The sequence below is a fragment of the Achroia grisella genome, unplaced genomic scaffold (assembly GCF_030625045.1).
Source record: "Achroia grisella isolate CSIRO2021 unplaced genomic scaffold, CSIRO_AGI_Agris_v1 utg567, whole genome shotgun sequence".
In the NCBI taxonomy this organism is placed as follows: Eukaryota; Metazoa; Arthropoda; class Insecta; order Lepidoptera; family Pyralidae; genus Achroia; species Achroia grisella.
In genome coordinates, this window is record NW_026712947.1 from 2793058 (window position 1) to 2820589 (window position 27532).

General features: G+C 43.3%; 3 protein-coding genes across 6 annotated transcripts; 1 reads left to right on the forward strand and 2 right to left on the reverse strand.

The window, feature by feature from the left end:
- Window positions 1–4154: 4154 nt before the first annotated feature.
- LOC131848692 (unconventional myosin-Ia-like) lies at window positions 4155–19022 on the reverse strand. Its single transcript, XM_059198622.1, has 19 exons — window positions 18808–19022; window positions 17928–18043; window positions 17333–17403; window positions 16268–16494; window positions 15970–16033; window positions 15643–15656; window positions 15075–15159; window positions 14249–14445; window positions 13286–13433; window positions 12604–12701; window positions 10910–11083; window positions 10056–10289; window positions 9818–9945; window positions 8610–9198; window positions 8372–8521; window positions 8166–8248; window positions 7340–8096; window positions 6450–6580; window positions 4155–6180 (listed from the first exon to the last, which is right to left on the reverse strand). Exons 1-19 carry the CDS (start codon window positions 18997–18999, stop codon window positions 6060–6062), a joined length of 3579 nt encoding a protein of 1192 aa, XP_059054605.1. The 5' UTR covers window positions 19000–19022; the 3' UTR covers window positions 4155–6059.
- A 2321-nt stretch (window positions 19023–21343) lies between these two features.
- Window positions 21344–22368, forward strand: LOC131848718 (uncharacterized). The gene has a single exon (XM_059198655.1). The coding sequence runs from the start codon at window positions 21406–21408 to the stop codon at window positions 22330–22332; it is 927 nt and encodes a 308-aa protein (XP_059054638.1). The 5' UTR covers window positions 21344–21405; the 3' UTR covers window positions 22333–22368.
- Window positions 22369–24135: 1767 nt separating this feature from the next.
- Window positions 24136–27404, reverse strand: LOC131848690 (ATP synthase mitochondrial F1 complex assembly factor 1). 4 transcript variants are annotated; one of them, XM_059198619.1, is made up of 5 exons: window positions 27330–27404; window positions 26326–26612; window positions 25515–25836; window positions 24888–24983; window positions 24136–24373 (listed from the first exon to the last, which is right to left on the reverse strand). In XM_059198619.1, exons 2-5 carry the CDS (start codon window positions 26589–26591, stop codon window positions 24206–24208), a joined length of 852 nt encoding a protein of 283 aa, XP_059054602.1. In that variant the 5' UTR covers window positions 26592–26612; window positions 27330–27404; the 3' UTR covers window positions 24136–24205. The 4 variants fall into 4 exon arrangements, with proteins under 4 accessions (XP_059054602.1, XP_059054601.1, XP_059054600.1 ...); XM_059198618.1 differs by lacking the exon at window positions 27330–27404 and adding an exon at window positions 26843–27090; XM_059198617.1 differs by lacking the exon at window positions 27330–27404 and adding an exon at window positions 26839–27090.
- Between the last annotated feature and the right edge of the window lie 128 nt (window positions 27405–27532).

The following is a 27532-nucleotide window of genomic DNA, read 5'->3' on the forward strand; positions in this document are numbered from 1 at the left end:
TAGCTCCATTGGGGTTTTAACTGGTTTACAGTCAGTCATCCCGAAGTCGTTCAAGACATTTGTTATATATTGTTCTTGATCGAGATATAAGACACCATTTTCTCTCCTCAGCCGCATACCTAAAATATGCCTAATAAAACTTAGGGGCCTACTTAATTATATTACTAAAAAAAAACACAGACAAAAACAAGTGACAGGGAGTTACTGTTCTTTGGATAGACGCGCACATCCATGGGTTGATTAATCTCAACCTTATGATAGGTTTTTTTTATTATTATAGATTTAATCTAAATATCGCCTGTTATTTTCAGTGGCGGCTGGGGGCCTTTATATAGCCCGTAGGTAGATCCGCCCCTGCCTGTACCTACTGCCTAATTTACACCACTGTTGCCAGAACATCTGCAAAGCATAGTTATCCATACCTATTGTTACTGTTTTCTATGAAATATATAGTAGGTCTAATAAATTTAATATTTAGATGTAAAATATTATTCAATTAGGTATCTAGTATAATTTATATTCTCGTATTCCTATATATACTTATATAGTTACAGTAGTGATGTATCTACATATTGAATACTGTTTTGTAAATTATGTTGAGTAGACTTGTAACTACTTTGTGTGAATAAAATTTAAAATATCCATAGTGCGTTGTTTATTTGTAGCCACGTCAGTAACCAATCAACAAACCAGTGCCAACCAGTGAGATACCTACCAGACACGGGTACAGTGTATTTCAATTCAATTCAATTCAAAATATCTTTATTTATGACATCCCATGGTCGCGGGTTCGATTCCTCGCACAGTACGAACATTTGTATTCATGAGTACGATTGTTTGTATCGGTATATGTGTTTTCTATGTATAATATGTATGTATTTAAGAAAAAAAATATCTAGTACCCAGCACAAGCTTTAGTGAGTTGAGTTTAACTTGGGTCTAGATGGCGCTGTGTGAATTGTCCTGAGATTATTATTATTTGCTGTTTGTTTATCACACTTACAAGCCCAAACAAAGTAAGTGCAGTGTGTATTATCACCACATAAAACAAAACATTACAATAAAAATTTGCGACAAGACTTTATTGCATACAATTTACATTACAAAAATATATTTGGAGGTCAGTGGTAAAGTAATAAATAAAAACAGATTATTTTTCCAAATTTTATTAAAAACAATAAAACATTTCCCATAATTTATTTACTTGTTTACTGGTAACACAACGTAATCATCAGAAACGGCATATTGAGCATGTCTATCCATGCCCGGGCTGTCGGCCGGACTGCAACCCACACCACACGGGAACGTAACACGCAGCCAACACAACGCAACGCAAAATAACGCTAGCCACGTACAATACACTAATGTCTAATGTGTCGTGACGTGTCGTGTCGTGAGGTTATTACTAGTATTCTCATTAATATAACATGTTCAGACGTCTACTGACGATATTTAAAATCATTACAGCCGTAATAAAAGGAAATATAGAACTCTGACGCGTCACAACACTTCACTGTCGCATGTGCATTTGTCTGATGTGTCATGACGGGCCGTTCCCACACCCTACCGCTCTGATTCAACCAAACTCGTTTCTGATGTGACACAACAGATGCTATCACAACAATAACGCATTACTAGTGTGCACGTTACGTTACTAAGCCGATACCGTTCTGATGCGTCATGACGCACATGTCACGTCACATCAAAATCCACCTTTAGGGATGAAGGGGATTAGTAATTGAACAGTAATGTGGACCAATAACCCCATTGCTAGCAATATACCATGTTAGGTTGACTTCCACGCGGTTCCTCCTGGAAACACATGAGAATAGGTCCGTTAGACCATTGTGGTAAATTTATCACGATAGATTTACCACAATGGGCTAACTGGCCTATTCTCATGTTTGTGTTATCATACTGTACTGGTGCCCCGCCAGCGTGACCCGTTAGTGCAGACGGGTGCACCATTCCATTATCAACCTTAAGAAAAATACAACAGTTAAGCGTTAGCGTAGTGTTAGATTAAACGACACCGGTCACCAATCGCAGGCGAGTAATTTTGACAAGGGCTCACGACGCACTCAAATGTTATTTCAGCGTATACGACTGACCGGACTATATTATTGATTAAATTGTTGATTTCAGTGAACGATTGTATAAAAATAAGCTCATCTTCTAACTTGGAAAATAAAAGGTACGATTTGTAATGAAAATTAATAATAAATACAAAGTGTAGGTGACGCACGAGGCGGCGCAGACCCGCAATCACGGGCACACATCTGCGTCTCTGTGTACGCTTAGGCTTACTCTCGTACGTATCTTAAATATTACTCCCGAGAATATAATGTTTTGGGTAGAATATAATGAAAAACAACCAACTCTACCGGCGGATTCGTCTTAAATGGAAAGAAATCTATTTGTAAATTGTATCTGTTCCGTAATAGCCGTTATATAATTGGATTATATAAGGCACATGAGAGCACGTGCGGCGTGTGGTGCGGCGGCCGACAGCCGAGATGTCGCACACAACAAACAGGGAATACAACAGCAATAGACACTCTGCAAGGAGCGGAGCGACGAGGCGGCCGGGCCACTGCCGCCACTCCGGGGAACTGTTCTAGGGTTGCCACCAGTACTTTATAATAAAGTATTCTACGTTATTTCAGGTAATTGTACTTTATACTTTATGTGAATAATAAAGTACACGAAAATACTTTATTTCACATGATTTCGTTTCTTTGGGAGTTTGAAAATCATTAAACGAAATTTGGTGCTGACTGAATCGACATTATTTATTTTAATTTAAATATAGACTGTAAAGATGCTGCGCAATTATTAAGTAGAGATACTAATTTGATACAAACTGCAAAAAGCAATACAAATGTGTTTTTAAATATAATAATAAATTAAAATAAATTGTACTTTATGTACTAATATTGTACTTATTGTACCAATGTACTTTAACTGCAAAAAATAAAGGTGGCAACCCTGATCTGTCCCGACATGTCGCCGCCACCGCCACATTAACATGACATAACCAGTTTCAATCGCACCCTTACTTCACTCAGTTTACAAAATGGAAAATTTAAAATATCGCGTTAATGCGATTACGAGTTCCGCCGTGACACCAGTGCTGCAGGCTCGAAGGAAAGGTGGAGCAAATCGACTTAGGTTACTCCCTTACAGAACGCCAATTTCATGTGTTAGTGTATCAATTACCACCTAACTAACTAACATAGATGGTGGTGGTAAACAAATAAGATGTACTACATTATTGATGTGTGCGGTCAGCGTGGTGGTGGTGGTGGTGGTGGTGGTGGTGGCGGTGGTGGCGACGGTGACGACGGTGGCCCGTCCGCCGCTCGAGCTCGCATTAAACACAACAAGCCGAGCTCCCGACCGTGGCCGTCGGCCGGGCGGCCTCGAGTACGTAGTACAATACTATTCACAAAGTACCGCAGCCAACAGTCAACTGACACGCATTCACACCACACTACTATACTCGAGTTTTGGCACTTTCAGATTGTTGGCGATATCGTTTCGCGTTATTTTACAATGATTATTATCAACACGTCCTATCTATAAGATTTGGAAGAATCGTATCATAAATGGTTAAGTACTAATTAAGGAATAAGTGTTCTACAAGATTTGTGCCGGGAAACTGCATTCCATATCTGTACCCCAGTTGCACAGTACTCTGTGGAGGTAAAACCGGCTTCGTGAGACGTGGTCGTGACACACTACACTACTGTGCGAGTACACACACATAATCATAGCATATTTTAATTTTAAAACTAATAATAGATTAAACAGCCGACGAGTCCTCCCAGAACCTAAAATAGAAATGTTTAATGCTAGTCCCTATTACCGAATCATTCTAATATACAACAACATCCCGGACCATACAACATGAAGGTAAAATTATTTAAAAAAAAATGCTTCAAAAGAATTACTGACCGAAAAAGTTTATTATACAGTAAAATAACTTTTAGCAGACGTACTGTAGAAACTAAGTAGACACTACAACAGACTTGATTTTAATTTTAATTTTGGAAATGTGTCATCTACAAAATTGCTATACTCTTTAAACAGAGTCCATGTGTGTAATGTTGATTCATTGTATGTAATTTTATTGCATGTGCATTTATAAATAAATAATCATGTCCGCGGATAAAGTCATCAATTATTATATGCTTACGATGTGTTACAATTCTTACGTTTCGTTATTTAAATTTACAGGCACACAGTGCAGCTGTACTATGTGTTACTATTGTCTTTGGTCTAGTTTATCTGTAATACTTGTAGTCGATGGTTATAACTCTGTGCATGACGAGACACCGATATCCGGTGAGAGTTAAACCTAGCTCTATTTAAATTAATATATAAATTGTTAAGACACTATCGACAACTTTGTTCATAATAATTTGTTTTAATGCTGTACACAATATTGAATGCAATTTCCCTGTGAGAATATTAATTCTCACGGCTACGTGCTAATCAGAGGGGACCGTACCTGTCTACTCGTACACACAACCATACTCTGTCGGGTACTCTTTTGTTGCCGTAAGTGTCGTATAAGTTAACGCAACTTAGTTTTACTTGTGTTCTATTTATTCGACGCATAACTTAAAAATATAAGTCCGAACTTACAATACTACAGTATATAAAGTAGCACGTACTCGCAATAGCTACCACAATCGGAAGTAAGGCAAGTGCGTGATCACATCCACATGTGAGATCGCGGTCAAATACGCTCAAATTTACATATAAATAAAAGTTACACAAATGTAGCAAACTAGTAACGTGGGTACGTACGAGTATGTACGCGGATGTATCTCTAAATAGCAGGAGAGGAAGTTAAGTTAACGGTAAATTAGTTCTGTAACAGTCCAATACGCATCCAACGATGCGACGACCGGACCGACGTATAAAACAATAACAATATTTGATATTATTACATCTATAAGTATCACGAACACCATCATATTCACGATCGACACATGATGTCGCAGGCACGTCACCCGCCGTCGGTCAGCACGCGGCCAAACTCACTTCACTCTAAGGTTCTAGACCGTACGTACGGCTGTGTGTAATTACTTATATCGCTTACTAGATAAGGTGGGTACTTATTAAATACTAGCTATCATAAGAGGGCCCGGCCTCGTGAGCCGCGGCGGCGGAGGGAGCGGGCCGCGCCGCCTGGTCGCCTCGGTACTGTCGCGGCACACTCCCTCGGCACCCGGGGCTCGTGGCCGACTACAGTGCAACAGATCGCACGTGCAACTCTATTGCTAAACTTAATATTATATTATTGAGACTCGTCGACCGACTTTCATCGCTTACACTATTTGGTGAGTACTTAAAAATTACCCGCACTGATCACACTCGTATGCTAGACACGACTGAACACGCAGTGCACGAGTCGCAAACGTCTCGGTGTCGAGTCAGTTTCAGTCACAGAACAGTCGTTGGTATACGAGGATTGTGGACTGAGACCGACCGCCCACAACAACTATAATTCTCATGTCAATGTACTATACATATAACGTGTAAAAATTTTCGATTTTAACATTAACATCAGATATATCCATCTCGTTCGTTTACGGCATAACTGATTTTATAATAATAATAATCGTTAAAGATACTATTTTCATAATGCACTCTGTAATAGTAATTCTCTCTTATAACTACTTCGCTTTGGACTTTGGATAATCGCAATTTGGCGGTCTGATATTATAATCGAATGCTTAATTATATAATTATCTGGTAAAATATAACTAGAGGTCCGCTGGCGTCAACAAATGACAGCGTCGAGGTCTCGCTCCCCTGTCGAGGTAATCATATTTTATACTTATAACAATTCAACGTTCAATAATTAATACTTCGATCAAACGAGACAACGGCGTCGTCCGGTCGGCAGGCGGACGTCCCGGGCGGCCGGCCGCCGCGAGGATGAGGTGGCCGCGGTCGGACAGGAGCGGACGGGGCCGGACAGGGGCGGGAGGGCGCGGACAGGAGCGGAGGGGGCCGGACAGGGGCGGACGGGGCGCCGGCAGCCATCAGAGCAGCACGTCCATGCGGCTGCCGCGCCGCAGCAGGCGCGCGTCGGCGCCGGACACGTCCCCGCTGACCACGTGGAATGCCACCGTCACCGCCTGCTGGCCGAAGTTGGCCTCGAACCTGCACCACGCACAGTTAACAGCTCACTCCCACACAAATGACCAGAACCTCGTTTCAGTGTATGCGTTACATATTATAAAGTTTGTTCTTTATTGAAGTCAGAATTAGTGATAGAGTCGTGGACCTTTCCATTTAGTAATTCTTCTCAAATCAATCTATCTAACAGACAATGACAAACGAGAGCGTACGTTTCATTTTGCTATGATTATGATATAATGTAGAGAGAGAAAGAGATGCGAGTGGTAGCGGTGGTATGGACAGGGACTCACTCGGAGGCGATGTTGACGTGCGGCGGCGCGCCCACAGCGTTCTGCACCACCAGGAACAGCTTGGTGGCCAGCTCCAGCACGTGGCACGTCCGCATCATCACGTCCCCGCGACGACGCCGCGCGCCCTCACCCTGGACATGACACCAAACAACTTAACCCTAACTCAATTATAGTTAACTAGCTGTACCCCGACTTCGGCTGAGTGGAGTTGAACTGTATTTTTCTACAATAAAAGAAGCTAATTCTTATTACATTAGCTACTTGCCAAAAAAAAGTCCCGTCATAATCGGTCCAGCCATTTTAGAAAGGAAGAACAAACAGACAGACAATAATTGTAAAAAACGTTATTTTAGTGTATGTATCGTATTTATATTCATATGTATGTTGTAAAAAACGGTTATTTCAATATTACAAACACTCCAATTTTATTTATATGTATAGATTAAATACGTAAAGAGATTACAGACGATACGATTTACGATCGATAGGATTCATATCAATAGAAATATGATCTCAAAGTCTGTTCAGACTTTCTCATAAGTGACAATGGTCCTCTCTATAAACATTGGAATAATTTTGCAGATTGAACATTCGGTTCCCACGAACTTCCAAATCGGTACTATTATTGTAACTTTTCATATTTCCTATGATCAGATTATGTTAACTTTTCTATTATGCAGGATTTTCCGCTTCCTAGTGTATAACCGGTTCGCATGTTTTTTTTAGGAAATGTAAAATGTAATTGCAAAGCAGAACGGTTTGTTGTTTAGATGTAATGCGGATCTAGGTTATGATTGAAAGAAATAATTTATATAATATATAAAATATCTTCTCATTATTTGCTTTACTTTCGACATATATATACTACCGCCGACTAGGCGGGAGCTCACCCCGAAGAGGCAGCCGGGCGCGTCGGGCGCGTCGGGCGCGTCGGGCGCGTCCCTGGCGGCGCAGTGCGACAGGTCCTCGGCGGAGGAGTCGAGCGCGGGCGGCGCGCGCACGTGCACCACCAGCACGTCGTCGGCGAGCGGCGACAGCGACAGGCGGTGCACGGCGGGCGCGGGCACGCGGCGCTTGAGGCGCAGCGTGCGCGCGTCCAGCAGCAGCAGCGCCGCCGTCGACACCACCGCCAGGCAGCGCGCCACGCGCCCGCTGGACCGCGCCACCTTGCCGACCACGTCCGCGAACACCACGTACCGGTCGCCGGCCGCGCCCGGCCCGCGCCGCCACGCGCCCGACGCGCGCAGCCGCACGTAGTCGCCCACGAACGGGTGCGCCACGCTGCGCGCGTACGTCGCCTTGCGCTCGCGGAACAGCACGCTGGCCGTCACCTTCTCGCGCATGCGGTTGCGCGCCGTCTGGTCGAAGGCGGCGCGGTACAGGCGGCAGCGCCAGCGGTGGTGCAGCCGCCGCAGCAGCGCGTCCGTGCGGCCCAGCAGGCGCGGCGCCGGGCACGCCGGCCACGCGCCGCACGCCGGCGACAGGTGCCGCGCCGGCAGCCGCCGCCACAGCTCGCGCAGGTAGCGGCGCCGCGCCCACCGGCACCACGCGCGCCACGCCACGCCGCCCGCCCACGCCGCCGCGCCGCCGCCCAGCGACCACACGCGCCGCCGCGCCTGCCACCGTACACGACCCACTCCTAACTGACTCTAATTTGCGTCTATGTAATATTAAATTACCATTTGGATACATAATTGCTTTGTAGCGTAAAAGAACGTGCCGTGTAAAAGCAACTGTTGCAAAGAACTCACCTGTAATTGCCGCTGCAGTGCTTGCCGCTCGGGCAACTCGCGCGTAGCCTGCACCGAGACACATCGAAAACAATTAAATATCGATTAAAACATAGCATCTTTTCAAATACAAGTATACAGTTTTTCCCACCTATATTTTAACTATTATAAACAAATCGTGAGCGAACTGACCCGATATGCACGCCAGGCACGCGCGATGACTCGTTGCGCACGGTGCCGTAGTCGAAGCCTGCGTCGCGCACAGTACGCCCGCCACGCGCGCTGCAGCACCACCACCAGCCGCTCCACGCGCGCCGCCCGCAGCGCCTCCAGCTCCCACACCTGGACCGTTCCATATGTTATCTATACACCACTAGTTCCGTTCGAGTGGCGAAACGCTCCGCGAAACATCGACCGGTGCAGTACTGACCGTGCGCGGGCTCCGGATGAACACCTTGGTGCGGCCGTACGCGAACTCGGCGCTGGGTATGGGCAGCGGACGCAGCAGCGCACGGGCGGCGCGCACGGGGTCGTCGCGGGCGAGCGCGGGCGCGGGGGCGGCGGGGGGCGCGCGCGCGGGCCGCAGCAGCCCGTACCGCGCCAGCAGCGCGCGCGCGCACATGGCCTCGCACCAGCCGGCGCGGCGCAGCAGCGCCATGTCGAGGATGCCCTGCGAGCGCAGCTGGTGGCGCAGCAGCGGCGCGTCGAAGCGATGCGGCCGCAGCTGCGGGTCGGCGCGCAGGCAGCGCACGAGGCGCGGCGCGGCCGGCAGCCGCCGCACCAGCGCCGCCACCAGCGCGCGCTGGCGGCACGCGAGCGCGGCGGGGCGGCGCGGGGAGCCGCGGCCCGCCCCCGCCGCGCCCGCGCCCGCCGCGCCCGCCGCGCCCGCGAACAGCGCCCGCAGCAGCGGCTCGCGCGCCGCGCCCAGCGCCGCCGCCGCGCGCGCGCACACCGCGTCCGCGTTGTGTCGCACCACGCCGCGCGCGCAGTACGTCACCGGCCCGCCGAAGTGCACGATCCTTCGTGGAAACGGTTCACTGTTGTCTACTGGGAATGACGGACCCTCGTGCATGGCAGACGGATCCATTCAGAGTCCATCCAAGACCCACATGTAAAACCTCGTGCATGGCAGACGGATCCATTCAGAGTCCATCCGAGACCCACATGTAAACTATCTCGGAACATGGCAGCGATTAAGATTGGGTGTCGTATCTCATAGGACGCCCTGAGATTCTAAGTCGTCGAATAGTTTTAAATCAAATGTTCCGGTGAGCAAGTATGTATGTACCGCATGACTATTTAAAGTAGGGAAATATGTGAATCAATAGATTTATGAAGACCGCCGGTTTATATCTGACGGTCGCGGGTTGAATCCTCGAACGATGCAAACTTTTATATTCACTGTTGCGAGTTAATAATACGGGGTTGTTAGTCGAGACGATGTATATTATAGATGATGATAATAGACTATTGATCTTATATACTAAATGACAATAGGAAAATGTAAGGTGGGGCGACACAGTTTAGACACGGTAGTGCTTAGTACACAACATTGGATTTGTCTTACTAGACATTATTAAATACAATTATTATTTCTAGGTAACTGTGTCCCATATACTGGCGGGGCGTCATAGTTACTGGAAGTGGTCCGGGGGCACGACGTGCAGCCTCGGGTGTCGCCGCCGCTGCAGCCGCTGCAGGAAGGCCGCGTCGGCCGCGCGCCGCGACGTGCACTCCCGCAGCGCGCCCAGCACGCTGTCCGGGCCCTGCACACGGCGCGGGGTCAGCGGGGTGAGCGAGGGGGGGGGGGGGGGGGGGGGGGGGGGGGGGGGGCGGGGGGCGCCCGGCCGGGGGGCGGGGGCGGGGGCGCACTCACCGCGTCCAGCAGCTCGGCCTGCAGCTCGTGGTCGTGGTAGGGCAGCGGCTGCCAGGGCAGGCCCTCGCGCGCGTACTCCTCCTGCTCGCGGCGCAGCGTGGCGGCGGTGACGGCGGCCTGCACGCGCTCCGCCGCGTAGTTCACCAGCAGCCGCTCCAGCCCGTTGTACGCCAGCGACTCGAACCCGTACACGTCCAGGATGCCCAGCGTGCACCGCTTGCCCGCCTCCGCCGGCTGCGCACGCCCACACACCGTCGCTTTTAAACTTTCAATCCTTTCATTGGAACTTCGATGACGCACAAACACTTTGATATCCGTTTCACCAAATTGATAACATCGTGACGATTCAGTGATTTTTGGTGACATTATCCTCGTTTGAGAGAGATCAAGCGACGCGGGCAAATACGTTTTTGTAGTTGATAAAGAAAATGTAATTGTGGCGGTAAATGCTATCGTCATTCACATGTCGACGCGCCTCGTCGTACGGAACCTCAACTGAATCTATTCCCTAATTTCATCCTTAAGTAAAACCTTACGCAATTGCCATAAAACGAATTACTAACTTTAGCCAAACGACATTTAGGTAAAATCAGTTTGTTGCCGGCAATTCTCCTGTAATTTCGTAGGTGTTGCCTCAAGCTCGTTGGTCCTCGTGCTATAAAAAGACTCCTCAAATTTCAAAGCGCCAAAGGTGATAAATGTATAACAACGGCAACCTGACGTCAATAAATTAGTATCGAAACACAGGATAAATAACTTCTAAGCTGGACCCTAAGTGTTTAGCTAGGAAATACGAGGTCTTAATATTATTGGACATGTAGTGTGCACGGCGTGTAGTAGACGGAGGGACGGACCTTGATCTTGTCGTTGACGGCGTTGATGAGCCAGGTGAAGAGGCGCGAGTACACGGCGCACAGCAGCCGGTCCCGCAGCGCCGTCGCCCACTCCACGCAGCTCTCCTCCTCCTCCTCCTCCGCCTCCGCGCCCGACTCCTCCTCCGCCTCCTCCCAATCGCGCTCGCATCCACTCTCCGAATCTAAATATCAACAATTATATTATATTTGCATAGTAGTACATACATAACTAAAGTGTACTTTGTGTATAATGTGTAACGAGGATTGATGTCATCCAGGAGGCAGTGGCCTCCTTTCTTTTACTAGTGAGTAAGAGAAACATTACGCTGACGCTAAAATATAAATGGAAAACATTGCGTTATGTACAGTGCAATACGGAAAGAAACAACTTTTTTTAAATTGGTTTGGTGATATTCGTTACGGTTTACTGAAAAAAAAAGGTTCCGCCAATTGATTATTGCTATATGTTATTAGGCGCCCGCCTCCGCGCCCACCAGCGAGCACGCCTCCGTCAGTTGACATCAGTCCGGGGGGGGGTCGGTACCTGCGAGGGTGGCGGTGTCCGCGGTGGTGGCCGGTCCGTCGGGTGCGGGGCGGGGCGCGGGGGCGGCGTGCAGCGCGGCGGCCAGCGCGCCCGCCTCCACGCCCACCAGCGAGCACGCCTCCGTCAGTTGACATCAGTCCGGGGGGGTCGGTACCTGCGAGGGTGGCGGTGTCCGCGGTGGTGGCCGGTCCGTCGGGTGCGGGGCGGGGCGCGGGGGCGGCGTGCAGCGCGGCGGCCAGCGCGCCCGCCTCCACGCCCACCAGCGAGCACGCCTCCGTCAGTTGACATCAGTCCGGGGGGGGGTCGGTACCTGCGAGGGTGGCGGTGTCCGCGGTGGTGGCCGGTCCGTCGGGTGCGGGGCGGGGCGCGGGGGCGGCGTGCAGCGCGGCGGCCAGCGCGCCCGCCTCCACGCCCACCAGCGAGCACGCCTCCGTCAGTTGACATCAGTCCGGGGGGGGGGTCGGTACCTGCGAGGGTGGCGGTGTCCGCGGTGGTGGCCGGTCCGTCGGGTGCGGGGCGGGGCGCGGGGGCGGCGTGCAGCGCGGCGGCCAGCGCGCCCGCCTCCACGCCCACCAGCGAGCACGCCTCCGTCAGTTGACATCAGTCCGGGGGGGGGTGGGTACCTGCGAGGGTGGCGGTGTCCGCGGTGGTGGCCGGTCCGTCGGGTGCGGGGCGGGGCGCGGGGGCGGCGTGCAGCGCGGCGGCCAGCGCGCCCGCCTCCACGCCCACCAGCGAGCACGCCTCCGTCAGTTGACATCAGTCCGGGGGGGGTCGGTACCTGCGAGGGTGGCGGTGTCCGCGGTGGTGGCCGGTCCGTCGGGTGCGGGGCGGGGCGCGGGGGCGGCGTGCAGCGCGGCGGCCAGCGCGCCCGCCTCCACGCCCACCAGCGAGCACGCCTCCGTCAGTTGACATCAGTCCGGGGGGGGTCGTATACACGGCCGAACACACCTGCGAGGGTGGCGGTGTCCGCGGTGGTGGCCGGTCCGTCGGGTGCGGGGCGGGGCGCGGGGGCGGCGTGCAGCGCGGCGGCCAGCGCGCCCGCCTCCACGCCCACCAGCGAGCACGCCTCCGTCAGTTGACATCAGTCCTTTACAATTAAATTTAAGGGGGGGTCGGTACCTGCGAGGGTGGCGGTGTCCGCGGTGGTGGCCGGTCCGTCGGGTGCGGGGCGGGGCGCGGGGGCGGCGTGCAGCGCGGCGGCCAGCGCGCCCGCCTCCACGCCCACCAGCGAGCACGCCTCCGTCAGTTCTGCAGCGCCGGCCACAGTGCCGTTAGTTTTATTCGTATACGTTTTCGCCCTTTCACGCAAGAGTATACGTAAAGGTATACACAGAGAACGAGAAAGGTCACGCGCGCAGTACGCTTACATAATCCCGCGTGTTTTCACGCGTTTTTTATTAAATAATTAACATTACAAGATGGCTGACATCTGACTACGAAGCAAATTGTTTAGAATTTGTAAATAAATCTGAAGTGTCTTTGTAATATTAAATCTGACGAATATAAAAATATATTTTTAGGACCAATGTATGTTATAGGTTCAATTACAAGTAGAATATATTACAAAATATTTGGACTACATTTTAGAACAAAATAGATAAAAACTCGCCCTTTCCTGTATTAAATCAAACGCAGTTCTGTTTCAATCCATTCAAACACTAAGACGCCTATCGGCAGAGTTGTACATATAAAAGGCATTGCAATTCGAAATAGATAAAACTAATTTTAAAACAAATATATAATAATTAAATCCCTATCAACAAACCTTTTAATGGACTTCTCTGACTTAATAACCTTTTAATTATAGGTAAAGGAGGTGTGACCACACGCACCGTAGGGCTGGTGCAGGCGCGCGCCGATGGAGCCGTCGATGTTGTGCTGCGGCTCGAACTGCACGTTGCCCAGCTTCAGCAAGAAGGCCAGCACGCGCAGCATCGCGCCGCAATCCGCGCCGCTGAAGCCCAGCGTCGCCATCGCCGCCTGTCGTACGCCGCACAACACTCAACGCTACACGCACGTAAGCACGCATGCATGCACGCACGCACGCACGCACGCACGCAAACACGCACGCATTCATGTATACACGGCCGAATACACACGTACGCACAGCTACAGTCTCGTATTGTACACGCTTTGTAAAATATGGGACCATCAAAAGATATTTTATCTTTTGACCTGTTCAGAAACGTGATACGAGCGTTGTCGATGATATAGATCTTTTAGCGGTAGAGAACCAGTTACATCAGTTTGAAGTGAGACTTCTCTTGGTTTTGTGTGCTCAAATGAATATATTAATATACAATGGATTGTGTTCTGAAGAATTGTTGCTCACAGGTACGTTTTTGTGTCGGACAGTGCTGTTTTAGAGGAGCTTCCTCCCACATAAATTTGATTTGTGTTGTGAGACTATGGTATACACTACATGCCGAGATTTTTCCAAAAGATTCCAGCATGGAATTTTTGAGAAGGCTATATTAAGGTTTCTTAATCCCTGGTGTTTCAGGCGTCTATACGGTTACGTTAAAACGTTTATCATCAGATTTGTCGCACGCTCGTTTGCCATTAGGGTGGCTTACAAAAATGATTATTTCGGAGACGACAACTTCTTAGACGTTCGGAGTAAAGATTTTTGATACTCGACCTGATATCCTCTCTATTCGTATTTGAAGACTTCACATTGTCGAAGTCCCGATTTATACGAGGCAAGAAGACGGCGGCGATCAAACGAGTAAGCGTCGTTTAAAAAATTAAATTAATAAATCTGTGGGTGGATTAACGTAATGTGGTGTGGTCACCTTGGTGAAGGCGAAGTGGTCCGTGTCAGCGTGGGGCGCGCGCGGGCCGGGCGGGGGCGCGGGCGGCGCGGCGGGCGCGGCGGGGGGCGGGGCCCGCCGCGGGGACGCGCCCCCCGCCCCCGCCACCCCCGCCGCCGCCGCCCCCGCGCCCCGCAGCACGCGGTACTGCTCCCACGACCGCTGCAGCTTCAGTCTCTCTGCGACCACGGGCACACGCGTTACAAATCACTCGCCAGATCCACGTTAAAATTTTGAAATAGTACAATTATTTCAATGAAAATTCTATATCTACAAAGGATGGTCAGGGACTTCTATCAGTATATATGAATATGACGTGGAAGAGAGCGAGCCCACCGCTAACTGCGTGAATTGATCAATAATAGCATATCCTGAGTAGTAACACTATGGCTCCCGACAAGGTGAGGGTGTGAGATCTAGCACAGCTCGCTTTCCATTTCAACTGCTGTATAATAGTCACCTGTACACGTACGCTCTTTTACGCATGTAAATGTGAACGTGAACGCTGCCAGGCTGTGCTTTCTCATGTCTTCTAGCGTTTTTCATTCTGATGTACTTTCGCGCCTTCTTAATAAAGAATTATCACTACAAAATGTCGGACATAATTATAGAATTATTGATAAATCTTAAATGTGCCTCGGTAGTATAAAGTCGCACACGAGCAAACACGCGTGGAGGAGTGAAAAAAAAATCGTCTAATGCGATCACTTAGTGTTGCGTGCGCTCCTGAACGTGCGTGGAATCGTGTGGTGTAATAGGTAGTCTGGTAATCTGTAGTGTGGTGTGTGGTGTGGGGGCGTGTACTCACTGAGCAGCGAGACGTCCGCGCCGGCCAGCAGCTGGTAGAACACGTGGAAGTTACGCTCGCCCGCCGCCGCGCCGCACGCACGCTCCTACACAACAACCACTCTATTATATTATATTACAAACTAGCGATTTGTATGAAATACAAATCCTACCATTTAAACCCATAAATTTTGGGATTATGTACACAAGACGACGGCCTCGGTGGTCCAGAGTTCCGATGGTCGCGGGTTCGATACCTCGCACGGTACGAACATTTGTATTCATGAGTATGATTGTTTGTATCGGTCTGGGTGTTTTCTATGTACAATATGTATGTCTTTACGAAAAAAATAACTTATGCATTTGTATTAGTTGTCTAGTGCCCATAACAGAAACTTTAGCTAGCTTAACTTGGGTTTAGAAGGCACTGTGTGAAGTGTCCTAAGATTATTATTATTAAACATTTAATAAAGACAAACACACACGTCTAGTGACCGTTGTTCACGTTGCGCTCCGTATAAGGTGGCATGTATATAACCCGATTAAAGAATGCTCATAGCCTCTAAGCATACAGTAAACTGTTACATTACCTTTTCCAGGAGGTCTGCGTGCACAAAAACATATTTGTTTTGAAAAAGATTTATTTAGTAATATGAGTACTGAGTCTATATGCCCAGAGTATAATCCAGCCGTAATAAGTTACGTAACACGTTGAGGGGAAGATTGTATGAAAAGGGAGAGCAAATATCGTGACGTCACATTATATAGGTAATGAAATATGAAATTTGAACTATTATCAAATACTTAATAATATTACCCATTCATATACATACAGGTTTACTAGTGGGTTGTAAAAATATGTCACGATGATTTAATTTATTGTTTAACTAAACTATATTATGTAAGCGGGTACTCACAATGCGTTATGTGGCCCCCGACTGGATCTCCTTTGAAGTCGAGCTCTATATCTAACAATTTCCCCTGTAATATAAAAACGTTGATAAAATTTAAAGTCTACGAATGCAAATTCAGTATATGTAGCTAACGATTTAAAGTCAAATGCAGATTGTCAGTCTGCATTTAAATTCGCCCTGTGTTTTTGGGTCACAATATTTTTGCTCTATGATACTAGAGCAAATGAATTGTAACCCAAAAACATAATGAATGTATTAGTGGTACGGTGCGCGGTGAGTGCGTGTGGGGGCGGTGACTTACGAATCTGCTGGCGTTGTGGTTGCGGGCGGTGGCGGCGTTGCCGAACGCCTCCAGCAGCGTGCCCGCCGCCGCCAGCGCCGCGCCCGCGCCCTCCTCCGCGTCGGCGGGGCCCCCGCCGCCACCGGGGCCCCCGGGGCCCGCCCCGCCCGCGGGGCCCCCGGGGCCCGCCAGCACCGCGCACTGCAGGCACACGCGCGCCGCCTCCGTCTTGCCCGCGCCGCTCTCGCCTGCGCACACACGATAACTATAAGTATCGAACTACTAGCCAAATAGATTCATTGTTAATGTGAGTACACGCTGCTTCAGTGTAGCCTACATGTTGCTTGTGTGGACTGGAGGAAAAATGTTATGTTTGGGCATCATATTAGCGTTGCCAAGACCAAATTAAAAAAAAACAGGATTGAAAGTAAAAAAACCAGGACAATCCAGTTTAAAACAGAACGCAGTGATAGTGTTGCAATAGTTATATTAATATGCAGTATTATTCAAGTAATTAATATAATCAGGTTATTAATAAAAAGTATTTGATACAATTATACTGTTGAAAATCAGTAATAAAGAGGGGCGCATGTTTAAAAAACCCAAGACGATGACACATAACTATTCAGGACTTCCCAGGACACCTCCAGAACTGGGACATGTTCTGGGAAAACAGGACGGTTGGCAACTCTATCTATACATATAAATAAAATTGGAGTGTCTGTTTGTAATATTGAAATAACCGTTTTTTACTACATGCATATGAATATAAATACGGTATGTACAACATTTTTTACAATTTTTGTCTGTCTGTTTGTTCCGGCTTATCTTTAAAATGGCTGGACCCATTTTGACGGGACTTTTTTTGGCAGGTAGCTAATATAATAAGGAGACTTAAGCTACTATTATTTTAGAAAAATAAAGTTAAATTCCACGCGGGCGAAGTCGCGGGAACAACTATTATTATATAGATGTGAAGCTGTGCACAATAGTGATGGCAGTACTGTGACGTGCGGTACACTATAGTTATGGTTGTAACACATACTAAGTATTAGTTTTGTTGTCATTGGATGTTGGAAGCATTACCTGTTATTACGATGCACTGACTCTCATTCCTGTCTCGAACCCAGCGGTAAGCGGTGGCCGTGATAGCGTACCTGAAATATTATGATCACAAATTATACCACCAACGTATAATATTAACACAAAGGCGTAATTTAGAAATTAGCAGTAGTTTTATACCTATTTCCATTTTGTATTAAATACCTTTTTTTACAGATAGTTAATGTTATGAAGAACAACATACACTTCTTTTATTTTAGAAATGTTATCATCACATAGTACAAAACGAAGTCGCTGTCGCTGTCTGTCCGTCCCTATGTATGCTTAAATCTTTACAACTACGGAACGGATTTTGAAGCGGTTTTTTTTAATAGATAGAGTGATTCAAGAGGAAGGTTTATATATATAATAGTACATGTACACCCGTGCGAAGTCGGGGCGAGTAGCTAGTTCACGGTGATAAAAAAATACTCGTGAACCGTAAGGCTAATGTATAAACTTCTGCAACACCACGACTCACGTTACCGTCATTTTAAAGCCATAAGCGGTTTTGTAGAAAAAGAATATAGAAATGTATAGTTAGCTAAAACGCAGCGTGTAGCGTCGGTGCGGTACTGACAGGTGCGGCGGCAGCTGGTAGGGCGGGCGCGCGAGGTACGCCCGCACCAGCTCCGCCGAGTACAGCGGCAGCGGCCGGCACGGGTTCACCGACACCAGCGCGTTGCCCACGTACGTCTGCAGGCACACGCCCCCCACTCACTACCGCCACCCCGCCGCACACGCTCACACACACAGCGCGTACGGCGCGACCACACAATTCTTATTGTCGGCAGTTCTATGCGACGCCTCAGTGACTATATTGTAGAATCCGCTAACAATAAGATAAAACATAACCATCTCTAAATCATTATTACCTATAGTATAAAACAAAGTCTCCATCACTGTCTGTCCCTATGCAGGCTAAAATCTTTAAAACTACACAACGGATTTTGAAGCGGTTTTTTTATAGACAGAGTGATTGAATTCAATTCAAGAATATTCAAGTTTATATATATAATACATGTACACCCGTGCGAAGCCGGGGCGAGTAGCTAGTAATCAATATTATATATCAATTTGTGTCTTCATTCCAAAAATATGACTATTCAAAAGTCCATGTACTGAGTTCATTTGAAGAAAGATTAGTCCTATTTCTATATTCAAAACACATGGTGCATCACAGCCAGAATGTATTATCACATGTCTTTCATAGGAAAGAGTATTTCTTATCAATACAGTAAGACTAAAAGATATTTAATATTATAAAGGAATAAGTTATACTAAAGGTGTAACCGATCATCATAAAATTTAGCATATTTAGCACAAACAGCATTTGCATCCAAGAAGCACAAACTCCATTATTAAGCCCACACTCAATCATGACTATGCAAATAAACTCACGAACTATTCCTAGTTTATGGTGGTTCGCAGGTTAACTAGTAGAACAAAGTGTGACGTACATATATAACGTCGCGTTTATAGCGCACGTGCAGGTTGTGCAGGAAGGTGTCCTCGGTGAGGGGCGCCAGCAGCACGGCGTCGGGCTGGCCGCCGCCGCCGCCGCCGCCGCCGGGCTCGAGCTCCGCCATGCGACCTCGCGGCTCAGACCGGTCACCGCGCGCCGCCCGCTCCCACACCCACACGCAGACCATTCGCCATGCTTCGCTCCCAAACGCGCACCTACATGGTGCCAAACTGATTATATGAGGTGCCGCATATATGACGTACACCGAGGCCAATAATTTTATTCGATTTGTAGCAATTTAAAATTCTATAAAAATCACGTAAAATTGTTTTTGTTTTAAGTGAAAATAAAAATCCTCCAATTAATTTATTATTGATTATGTGACAGCTCTATATCCTTTATCTACTGAACAAATTTTGATAAATTTTGCGATCAATTTAATTTCATGTTGTAGAATATTTTTTTATAACTCAGGCCAGATTTTGAATTTTAATTAAATATTTATATATCCTTTTTAGAACACTGATAACATCTTGTAAGTTACTGTGTGTGTGTGTGTAAGATAAACTAAGAACAGTATGTTGAGTTTTATGCAGTTGAATAGGTTACTCTTAACTAGTGGTTCACTATACCGATTCACATTTCTTTTTATTTTATTTTCTCTGTTTATTTTGTTTCTTCATATCGGTGTTTTCATCGCCGGAAGTCGTTCATAAATATAAATTAACACTAAGTTTTTGATGTTGACCAGATTTTAACTCCGGACCTTTAAGACAATCCTATATATATAATCAATCTCAGGACAATTCACACAGTGCCATCTAGACTCAAGTTAAACTAGCTAAAACTTGTGTTATGGGTAGTAGATAACTGATACATATACACACATAGATATTTTTTTTTGTAAATAAATACACATTATACATAGAAAACACCCAGACAGATACAAACAATCATACTAATACACAATCATACTAATACAAATGTTTGTGCCGTGCGAAGAATCGAACCCGCGACCATCGGTCGTAAAGCGGTGTGCTAGACCGCAAGACCAACGAGGTCGTCAATAAAAGAATAAAATTCATACACGTAAGACCTACTAAGAATTAGCACTTTATATATTTTAAATTTAATTGATTGACAGAATGTTAGCATGGAAGGATACTTAGGTAAGGGACGACCGATACTACACTGGGGAAAGGAGAGTTTTGGACTGATAAATGTGTGATTACCATCTAATTTAATTGAGTGTACAGATAGTTCTGTCCAACACACACAAGTAATAAATATTATCAGGCACTGCAGTCTCACCTTTAGTACATTAATACAACATTTAAGCGACACTATAAAATACTTAATAAACGTGTATTCATCTCTAAATATTACGATTATTTTGTGAATGTTAATTTATTAAAATTAAAATTAAACTATAATGTAATCTGAATGTATTTTGGTTTCATGTTTGACAATTGTCAGTATGGATAGGACTAGACATTCACTCAAAGTCATATGTCACTTTTTTTTTCACAAAATTCACCCCGATTTTAAGATAAGAAAGCTGCAGCAGTTATGATGTGTATTGTGTTGGAGATATTGTAGCCATTGAATCATTGGAGAAATAATTTATGCAGCATACTTTTTTCTACTAAAGTCCTTAGCAAATGATATAAATATTATATAGGTTTGGAAACCAACTTTCATTACATAACATTTGGGGACATAGTGATTACTTGCTCACTTCCTGTTAACACCATTGTCACCTATGTAGGTGGCTACGTATACCTAGTGATTACATTCATACATTGAAAGTTGGTTCACAATTTCCAGTAAAGCAAAAACATATACATATGTATATTAATTTATGTTGTTCTGAAGTATCGATTGCTACCTTGTTTTTGGAAGTCGTAAGTACTTGGCAGATCGAATAAAATCGAGTTACTTACACATTGATCGTATAGCTGGAGCAGTTTTAATTTTGTTATTATTAAAATAAAATCCTTATTTTTTTCATTTACATTAATTGCTTGCTTATGCTCAACAATGGCGACGATTAAAAACTTTTATATTCTAAATAGGAAGCAAGTACATATAAATAGTTTTAAATCTATATTATGTGTTTAAGACTAAATTCAGAGATATAAATGTCAAATTTTTAAATAATATTACCATAAGGAACCGCAGGTGCGATACCGTATTTGTTGAATCGTACTTTTCTATTTTAGCCGATTAATTTAATAGTTTAATTTTAAGAATTCGACAACACAAAAATACATTTTTATGCGGTTCATACATATAGTATTTATTACTTTATTTCTGAATTAAGCGACTCATTCTTGCAATCAGTTAAAGCAACAATATTCTATATTTTATTAATTTTGTGTTAATATGTTAAATAAACACCTACCCATATTTTTGAGTCATTTATAATAATTGGTAATTAATACTTATATCCGATAGAGCACAACACTATTTAAGATTTGCAAAACCCTGGCCACTTAGGCAATTTCTGATCTGTGGGTAATTTCAAATTTGTCTCTGAGATAAAATAACTGACTATAAATATAGTAATATTCTTTTTAAATATATTGAAACGATGTTAAACTTATCAAAACGCAAGAAACGAAAAACTCGTAAATGCCTTGATGAATTAAGAAAAAGATCACAACATTGCCTTACAACTTCAAATAAAACAGTTTCAACAGTACAGATTGGGAATAAAATTATGTTCTCTCGCTTTTCATTATCTATATTTCCAAATATTATTCGTTCAAACCCTGTTACTAGATTTAATATACAATCTGAATCCAGTAGTCGGAAAAATCAAAGTAATTGTATTACCAGAATCACTCAAAAATGTAGTCCAGAAGTGACTTACGCAACAACATTTGATAACGACATTACTAATGTATCTGTAAATAATATACTAAATAAAACTTTTGTGCCATGCAACAAACGAGGAGAAATAGGTATAGAAAAAATCATTGAAGATAATTCCCCTGAAAACAATATTTTATTCAATCCTCTTGAAGTTAATATGGATGAAGAAACGTTTGATGATACTACTACTTCAACAGAAGTATGTTTTTCTCCCGGAAGTATACGCAATAATTATTACGATCTTTATGAAAAAATTATGAAAGATATTTCTATTTATCTGCGAAATAATGCACCACGCCTTTTTGAAGAAGATGTCATGGCAAGCACAAAATCTTACTGTCGAAGTTTGTACAAACATTCTATAAACAAATGGGAATATGGCTTTTGTGAAGAGAGAATAAGTAATATTGAGTACAGTAAAGTATCTTATAAAGCGAGAAACACTCTAGTTGAAAATCCTATTGAGTATTTAACATATGGTAATATGCGGCGGCAAAATGTACTCACTAAATTCCGAATGTCAGATTCCACTACTATTGAAGTACCGAATTCACCCTCCAGTCCTTTCGCATCGGGTGTACAGACAAAGTCTGTGCTGCATACTACTCCCGACTACAACTTTTTTCCACACAAGTTAAACTGATAACCTACCTACTTACTTGCGTGTGTAATTGTAAATGTTTTACAAATACATTGTACAATGTAACAGTTTAGTTATATTTTTATTTATTTTACGCATTAGTTTGAAATGAAATTCCCAACAGTCTTTCCTTACATTGATAGAATCTTGGATTGATATTGCAAATCGCGTCTGCTGCCTATGTTTCAAGCTTTTTTAAAATTATTAGTAATGTAATAATAATAATAATAATCTCAGGACAATTCACACAGCGCCATCTAGACCCAAGTTAAGCTAGCTAAAGCTTGTGTTATGGGTCCTAGACAACTGATACAAATACATAGATAATTGTTTCTTTTTCGTAAATACATACATATTATACATAGAAAATACCCAGACCGATACAAACAATCATACTCATGATTACAAATGTTTGTGCCGTGCGAGGAATCGAACCCGCGACCATCGGTCGTAAAGCGGTATGCTAGACCGCTAGACCACCGAGGTCGTCATGTATAAAGTGGTGCCCCTTTTCTTCCGAAGTTAGCTATCTATTTCACAAACATTGATTTTCAAAAACTCCTAATTACAATTTTATTTATTTCTATAAAGCTTGTTTACAAACATTCTCAGATGCTTGTATAAGAAATTGTATAGTACTAACTTTAAAATTGGCGGTTCTCCATACCACTAAGTATACTGAATTTGTTATCCTATAATTCATAAACTGGCAAAATTTTAAATTTCTAACCATTGTAGTTTAAGCACGAGTTGAATCAGTATCTGTATACATATAAATATACTGGCTACCAGCTCTGGCTCCGCACGAGTGTACATGCATTAAAATCTGTTGCGTATAGTTTAAAAGACATCGGAAGCGACTTCATTTTATACTATGTAAAGAAGAATGGTTATTTTGAAGACCGATAATATTGTATTAAAGCATGACACATTGTACATTACTGTATATCGTATTGGTGATACGTACCCTTAAAACTAAATAAATATATTTTCTTAATTAGAGTAACTTGTTTCTCTCAAGGAGTGAGTATTGTTAGCCCAGAGTTTTAAAAGAAATGTTTAAAAAATTACATCATCATATTAATAATCCATGTAAATTATTAATCGTAATTAGATTTGGTACCTGATTACAAGATCCTATTTCAACGGAACTTGACTTTTTCTACAAAGTGTTCTATTTCTCAATTTTCTTTCGACTGAAACATATCTTACACAGTAAGCTCATTGGTGGCCGAAACAGGTGAGAGAGAGGTACGCCAATAATAATGCGAAAAAAGTGTTGTAAGGGATATAAAGAAGATATGAAAGGTTGTATGGACTTATTAATTTTTAAAGCTTGAATCTTATGTTATAGGCTGTTGCTTAAATATAAATAAATATGACATTCAAAGTTTGTAAAAAAGGGGTAAAACCCTTATGTGGATAAAATAAAATAGAGGATGAAAGTTTGTTTGGAAATTCGTTCCTGTATCCGTCGGGACAAGGATTTAGCCTTAAGCCGCTCCAGAAGTCCTACCATGGGTTAGTGTCATCTGCACTCGTCCCCTATTGTACGCTGAAGCTGTAATGGCTAGCTACGGCAAACGGCATTACAGTTTTCCGAAAAAATAAAGCGAAACAATCAAATTGTATTCTGGCAAAAGTGATAAGAACATCCGAACGAATGTCAGGGTGGGACAAAGGCGCCACTTCACCAAGCCCTTACCTTACCTTGCTGCGAGTTTGGGACTAAGTAGTAGTGTAAGACACGTACTGTGTGTGGTCGGGACCATTTTAATTCATCTAATAATACTTTAAACTCATACAAACAATTACAATATTTTTAATTCTCAAATTAGTAACATTTTAAATATTCTTTTCTATTCACCAACACTATTTATACAAGAGTTATACTTTCTAGCTGCGATATAAGGTCCATGTGCTTGAACGTGTCAGGATGATCAGTAAAATTTGCCAAGAGTTGCAGCTTATTTTGGTCTTTGCCACTGTAGTACATTTGAAACTGATTTGCCAAACATTGTGCTTCTTTTCCAGTCAACACATTCTGAAACAAAGCACACAAAGTAATTAGTGATATGTATAAAATATAATATATACAGCGGTCTCTAGCCCTAGCACTTTACTCTAGCGCCGCAGATTACAGCTAGTTACTTAGTTAAGGACGTGCCATGGCAATTGTTGATTATTTTATCTCACTAATAATATTGAGTCCCTTAGTTTCAGGGGAGATTCCTCCCGCACACACACAGATTGGAATTTGGAATGAACTATTCACTAAAGTTTTCAAGAAGAGTATACTAAGGTTGGTTAATGAATGGAAGAGAAAAAAATATTACACCAACCCCTTAAGGTTTCTTAAGGGTAGGAAATGCGCATGTGACAACCCTGGGGTTTCATGCGTCCATAGGCTACAGTAACTATTTACCATCAGTTGGGTTGTAGGCTTGATTGCCACCAATGTGGTAAAACAATTGTTATTATTTAATTAGATCAACTTTCCATTATATGGAACACTTAAACATGTAATAAACATAATACAACTCAACAAGTATACTGACCTTATCATATTCACCTCTCATAAGTATAATTCCTTTCTCAATAAATTCTGTATAGTGCACCATGGTGAGACACTCGGGGGCATTCTCTTTATGTACCTTAAAAAAACTGTTTCTATACAACATGTAACAGCAAACACGTTGACAGGCCTCTTAATGAACTTTCCTTTTGCATAACAAAATCCACTATGCTATCCATGATACCTTTAATTTTTTTATATTGCTGAGGACTAATGTGTCACACTAACATACAGAGTGAAAGTGCAGGCTGCAGCCTGCGATACAACTGGACAATTAACACGGCGCCATCTAGTACCACGGTAAGCAGAGCTTGTTATATGTTTACACTGTGAGAGGAATTGAACCTGCAACCATCGGAAGTAAAGTGGTGTGCTAACCGTTGGACCACAGAGGCTGTCAAATATTTTATATATTATATATATTTTAAGTGACTATGGCACTAATTACTGGATTATAATGACAAAACCCACTTAGTTTCACTGAGTGGTATCACAATTTCACTAGTAATGCTTATTTCATCCAATCCCAGGCACTACTCAAATTGTATTGACATTTAGTATTAATTTCAAAGAATTACAATAAAAAGAGGACTTGTTTATTTTATCCTACCTGATATGCTAGCAGTGGTGTGAAGTGTACTGTACTTCCATAGTTCTGGCACATGATAAACTCATAGCCCTGTGAGCGTGGCAAAGGGAATAGAAAAGTGGGATATTTCTTCATATTTTCTTGCATCACAACATACACATTCTTAGGGACTGTTGCCGATATTACTTCCCGATTTTTATGATACACCTCCCAAATAGCTTGTATTTCTGATGCTTCTTTATCCTGCACTAAATCTATTTTGAATATATCACTAAGTTTTTTATCCTCGTTGGCAACATCAGACTGGAGAGCATCTTTTGGTTTCAATACTGAAGAATATTGACTGAAAACAAAAGTTACAATACTCATCTGTTAATTTAATTAAAACAAGTTCAAAATATTTGCCATTTTATTTCTATTTAATAGAAATTGTTATTCACATACCTACTTTAAATATTATCAAATTCAGGGGAAAACTGGACACAGAAGGGGTGAATGGAAATGTATTGAATAATGATTTAGTTTTGAGTTATAATTACCACTATATCATTTGTTTAATTGAAATGGCAGCCTGGAAACCCACCCAATGGTAATAATGTATCAGATAACTTGTGCTATTCAGCACAAAAAGTCATGGGGAATTTCTAACTAGAAATAGCTACTGTTTATAAACCACATTAATTATCATTACAAGCAGTTAATTTTAAATAATATAATTAGACAAGCATTCAGAACAGCATCAGTCTTGTATCATCCACATGTGATTTGTCTGTGGGTAGAGCTTGGCATTCAAATAGATAACTAATAACATAGTGTGCAGGTACCCACAAACCTGGTATCGATAGGAGCAAACTTTTTTTTCGACTCTCCCTTTTTATTTTTCTGTTGTTCTTCTAGTCTCTGTAAAAATTCTTCTGGAGATGTTTTCTGTAAAGCTGCTATTCGATCTGCATACTTATTATAATAAGGGTTATCTTGTAAATTTTCAAGAACATTTTCCATTCTTGGAGTTGTAGTTGAAATATTTCGTGACATCGAATAATTGAAAAGTTTATATTGCTTCAAAAGGACAGATAATCGTTTTAAATTTACTGCCATTACCGCTTACACTCCCTTTTACTGAAAACAATTCAATAAAAAAAATACAATATTATGTATTAAAGTGTAATTCGTGATAAAGGATAACCACGAAAAAAAAGTATTTGTAAATGTATGGTCTAACGCAAAATTGCATTTCGAACAAAATTTTAATTCATCATTTTTTGCCCTGCAGTCCTGTTAATTAATATTGTGGTGCCGTTAATTGTTAATATGCATTACATATTACAGACTAAAAGACTTATACCTACGAATCTGCAGCTGTAAATTATGTAATACAATTGCTCATTATTCTCGATCACAATTTAAAAGAATAAAACTTCTATTGACAGAGCAGACACAACGATTGTCTTCTATCCCCTCTACAATTACTAGCACATAACAAACTAAATAGATGTTACTAAGTTACTATAATACGATTAAATGACTACTACACTGTTTCTGCTTGTATTTGCTTTCTTGTATTGTATTCATGAATCTACAATATTATTTTATCACCCCATAGAATCTCTATGGATCTATAGATCTCTAAAGATCTGTCCGTGAACGAACTATTCGGAGAGCGCTAAAAGAAACGAACTAGATTGAAAACATTTCTCTTTTTAATTCGTTGGTTTTTTTTATTACGGTTATATTTTCTTTATTAAAAACAAAAAAAGTCTCCTTAAAAAATAGGTATAATAAAAAAATTTAATAACAATAAATTGGGATAAGAATAATAGCGAAAATATTACTTACGCCTAACATACGGTTTTTTTTAGCTGAGTCAAGAACAAGAAGAAGAAACTAGTTAACAATAGTACTGCTAATATTATATTAATGTGCGCATATATACTATTAATATGCGCATTAAAATGAATTATTTTATATTAAATCGCAATTTTACCGTACTTTAATAGCTGTTAGGCATATAATTTTACTAATTACTATACACTTTGATA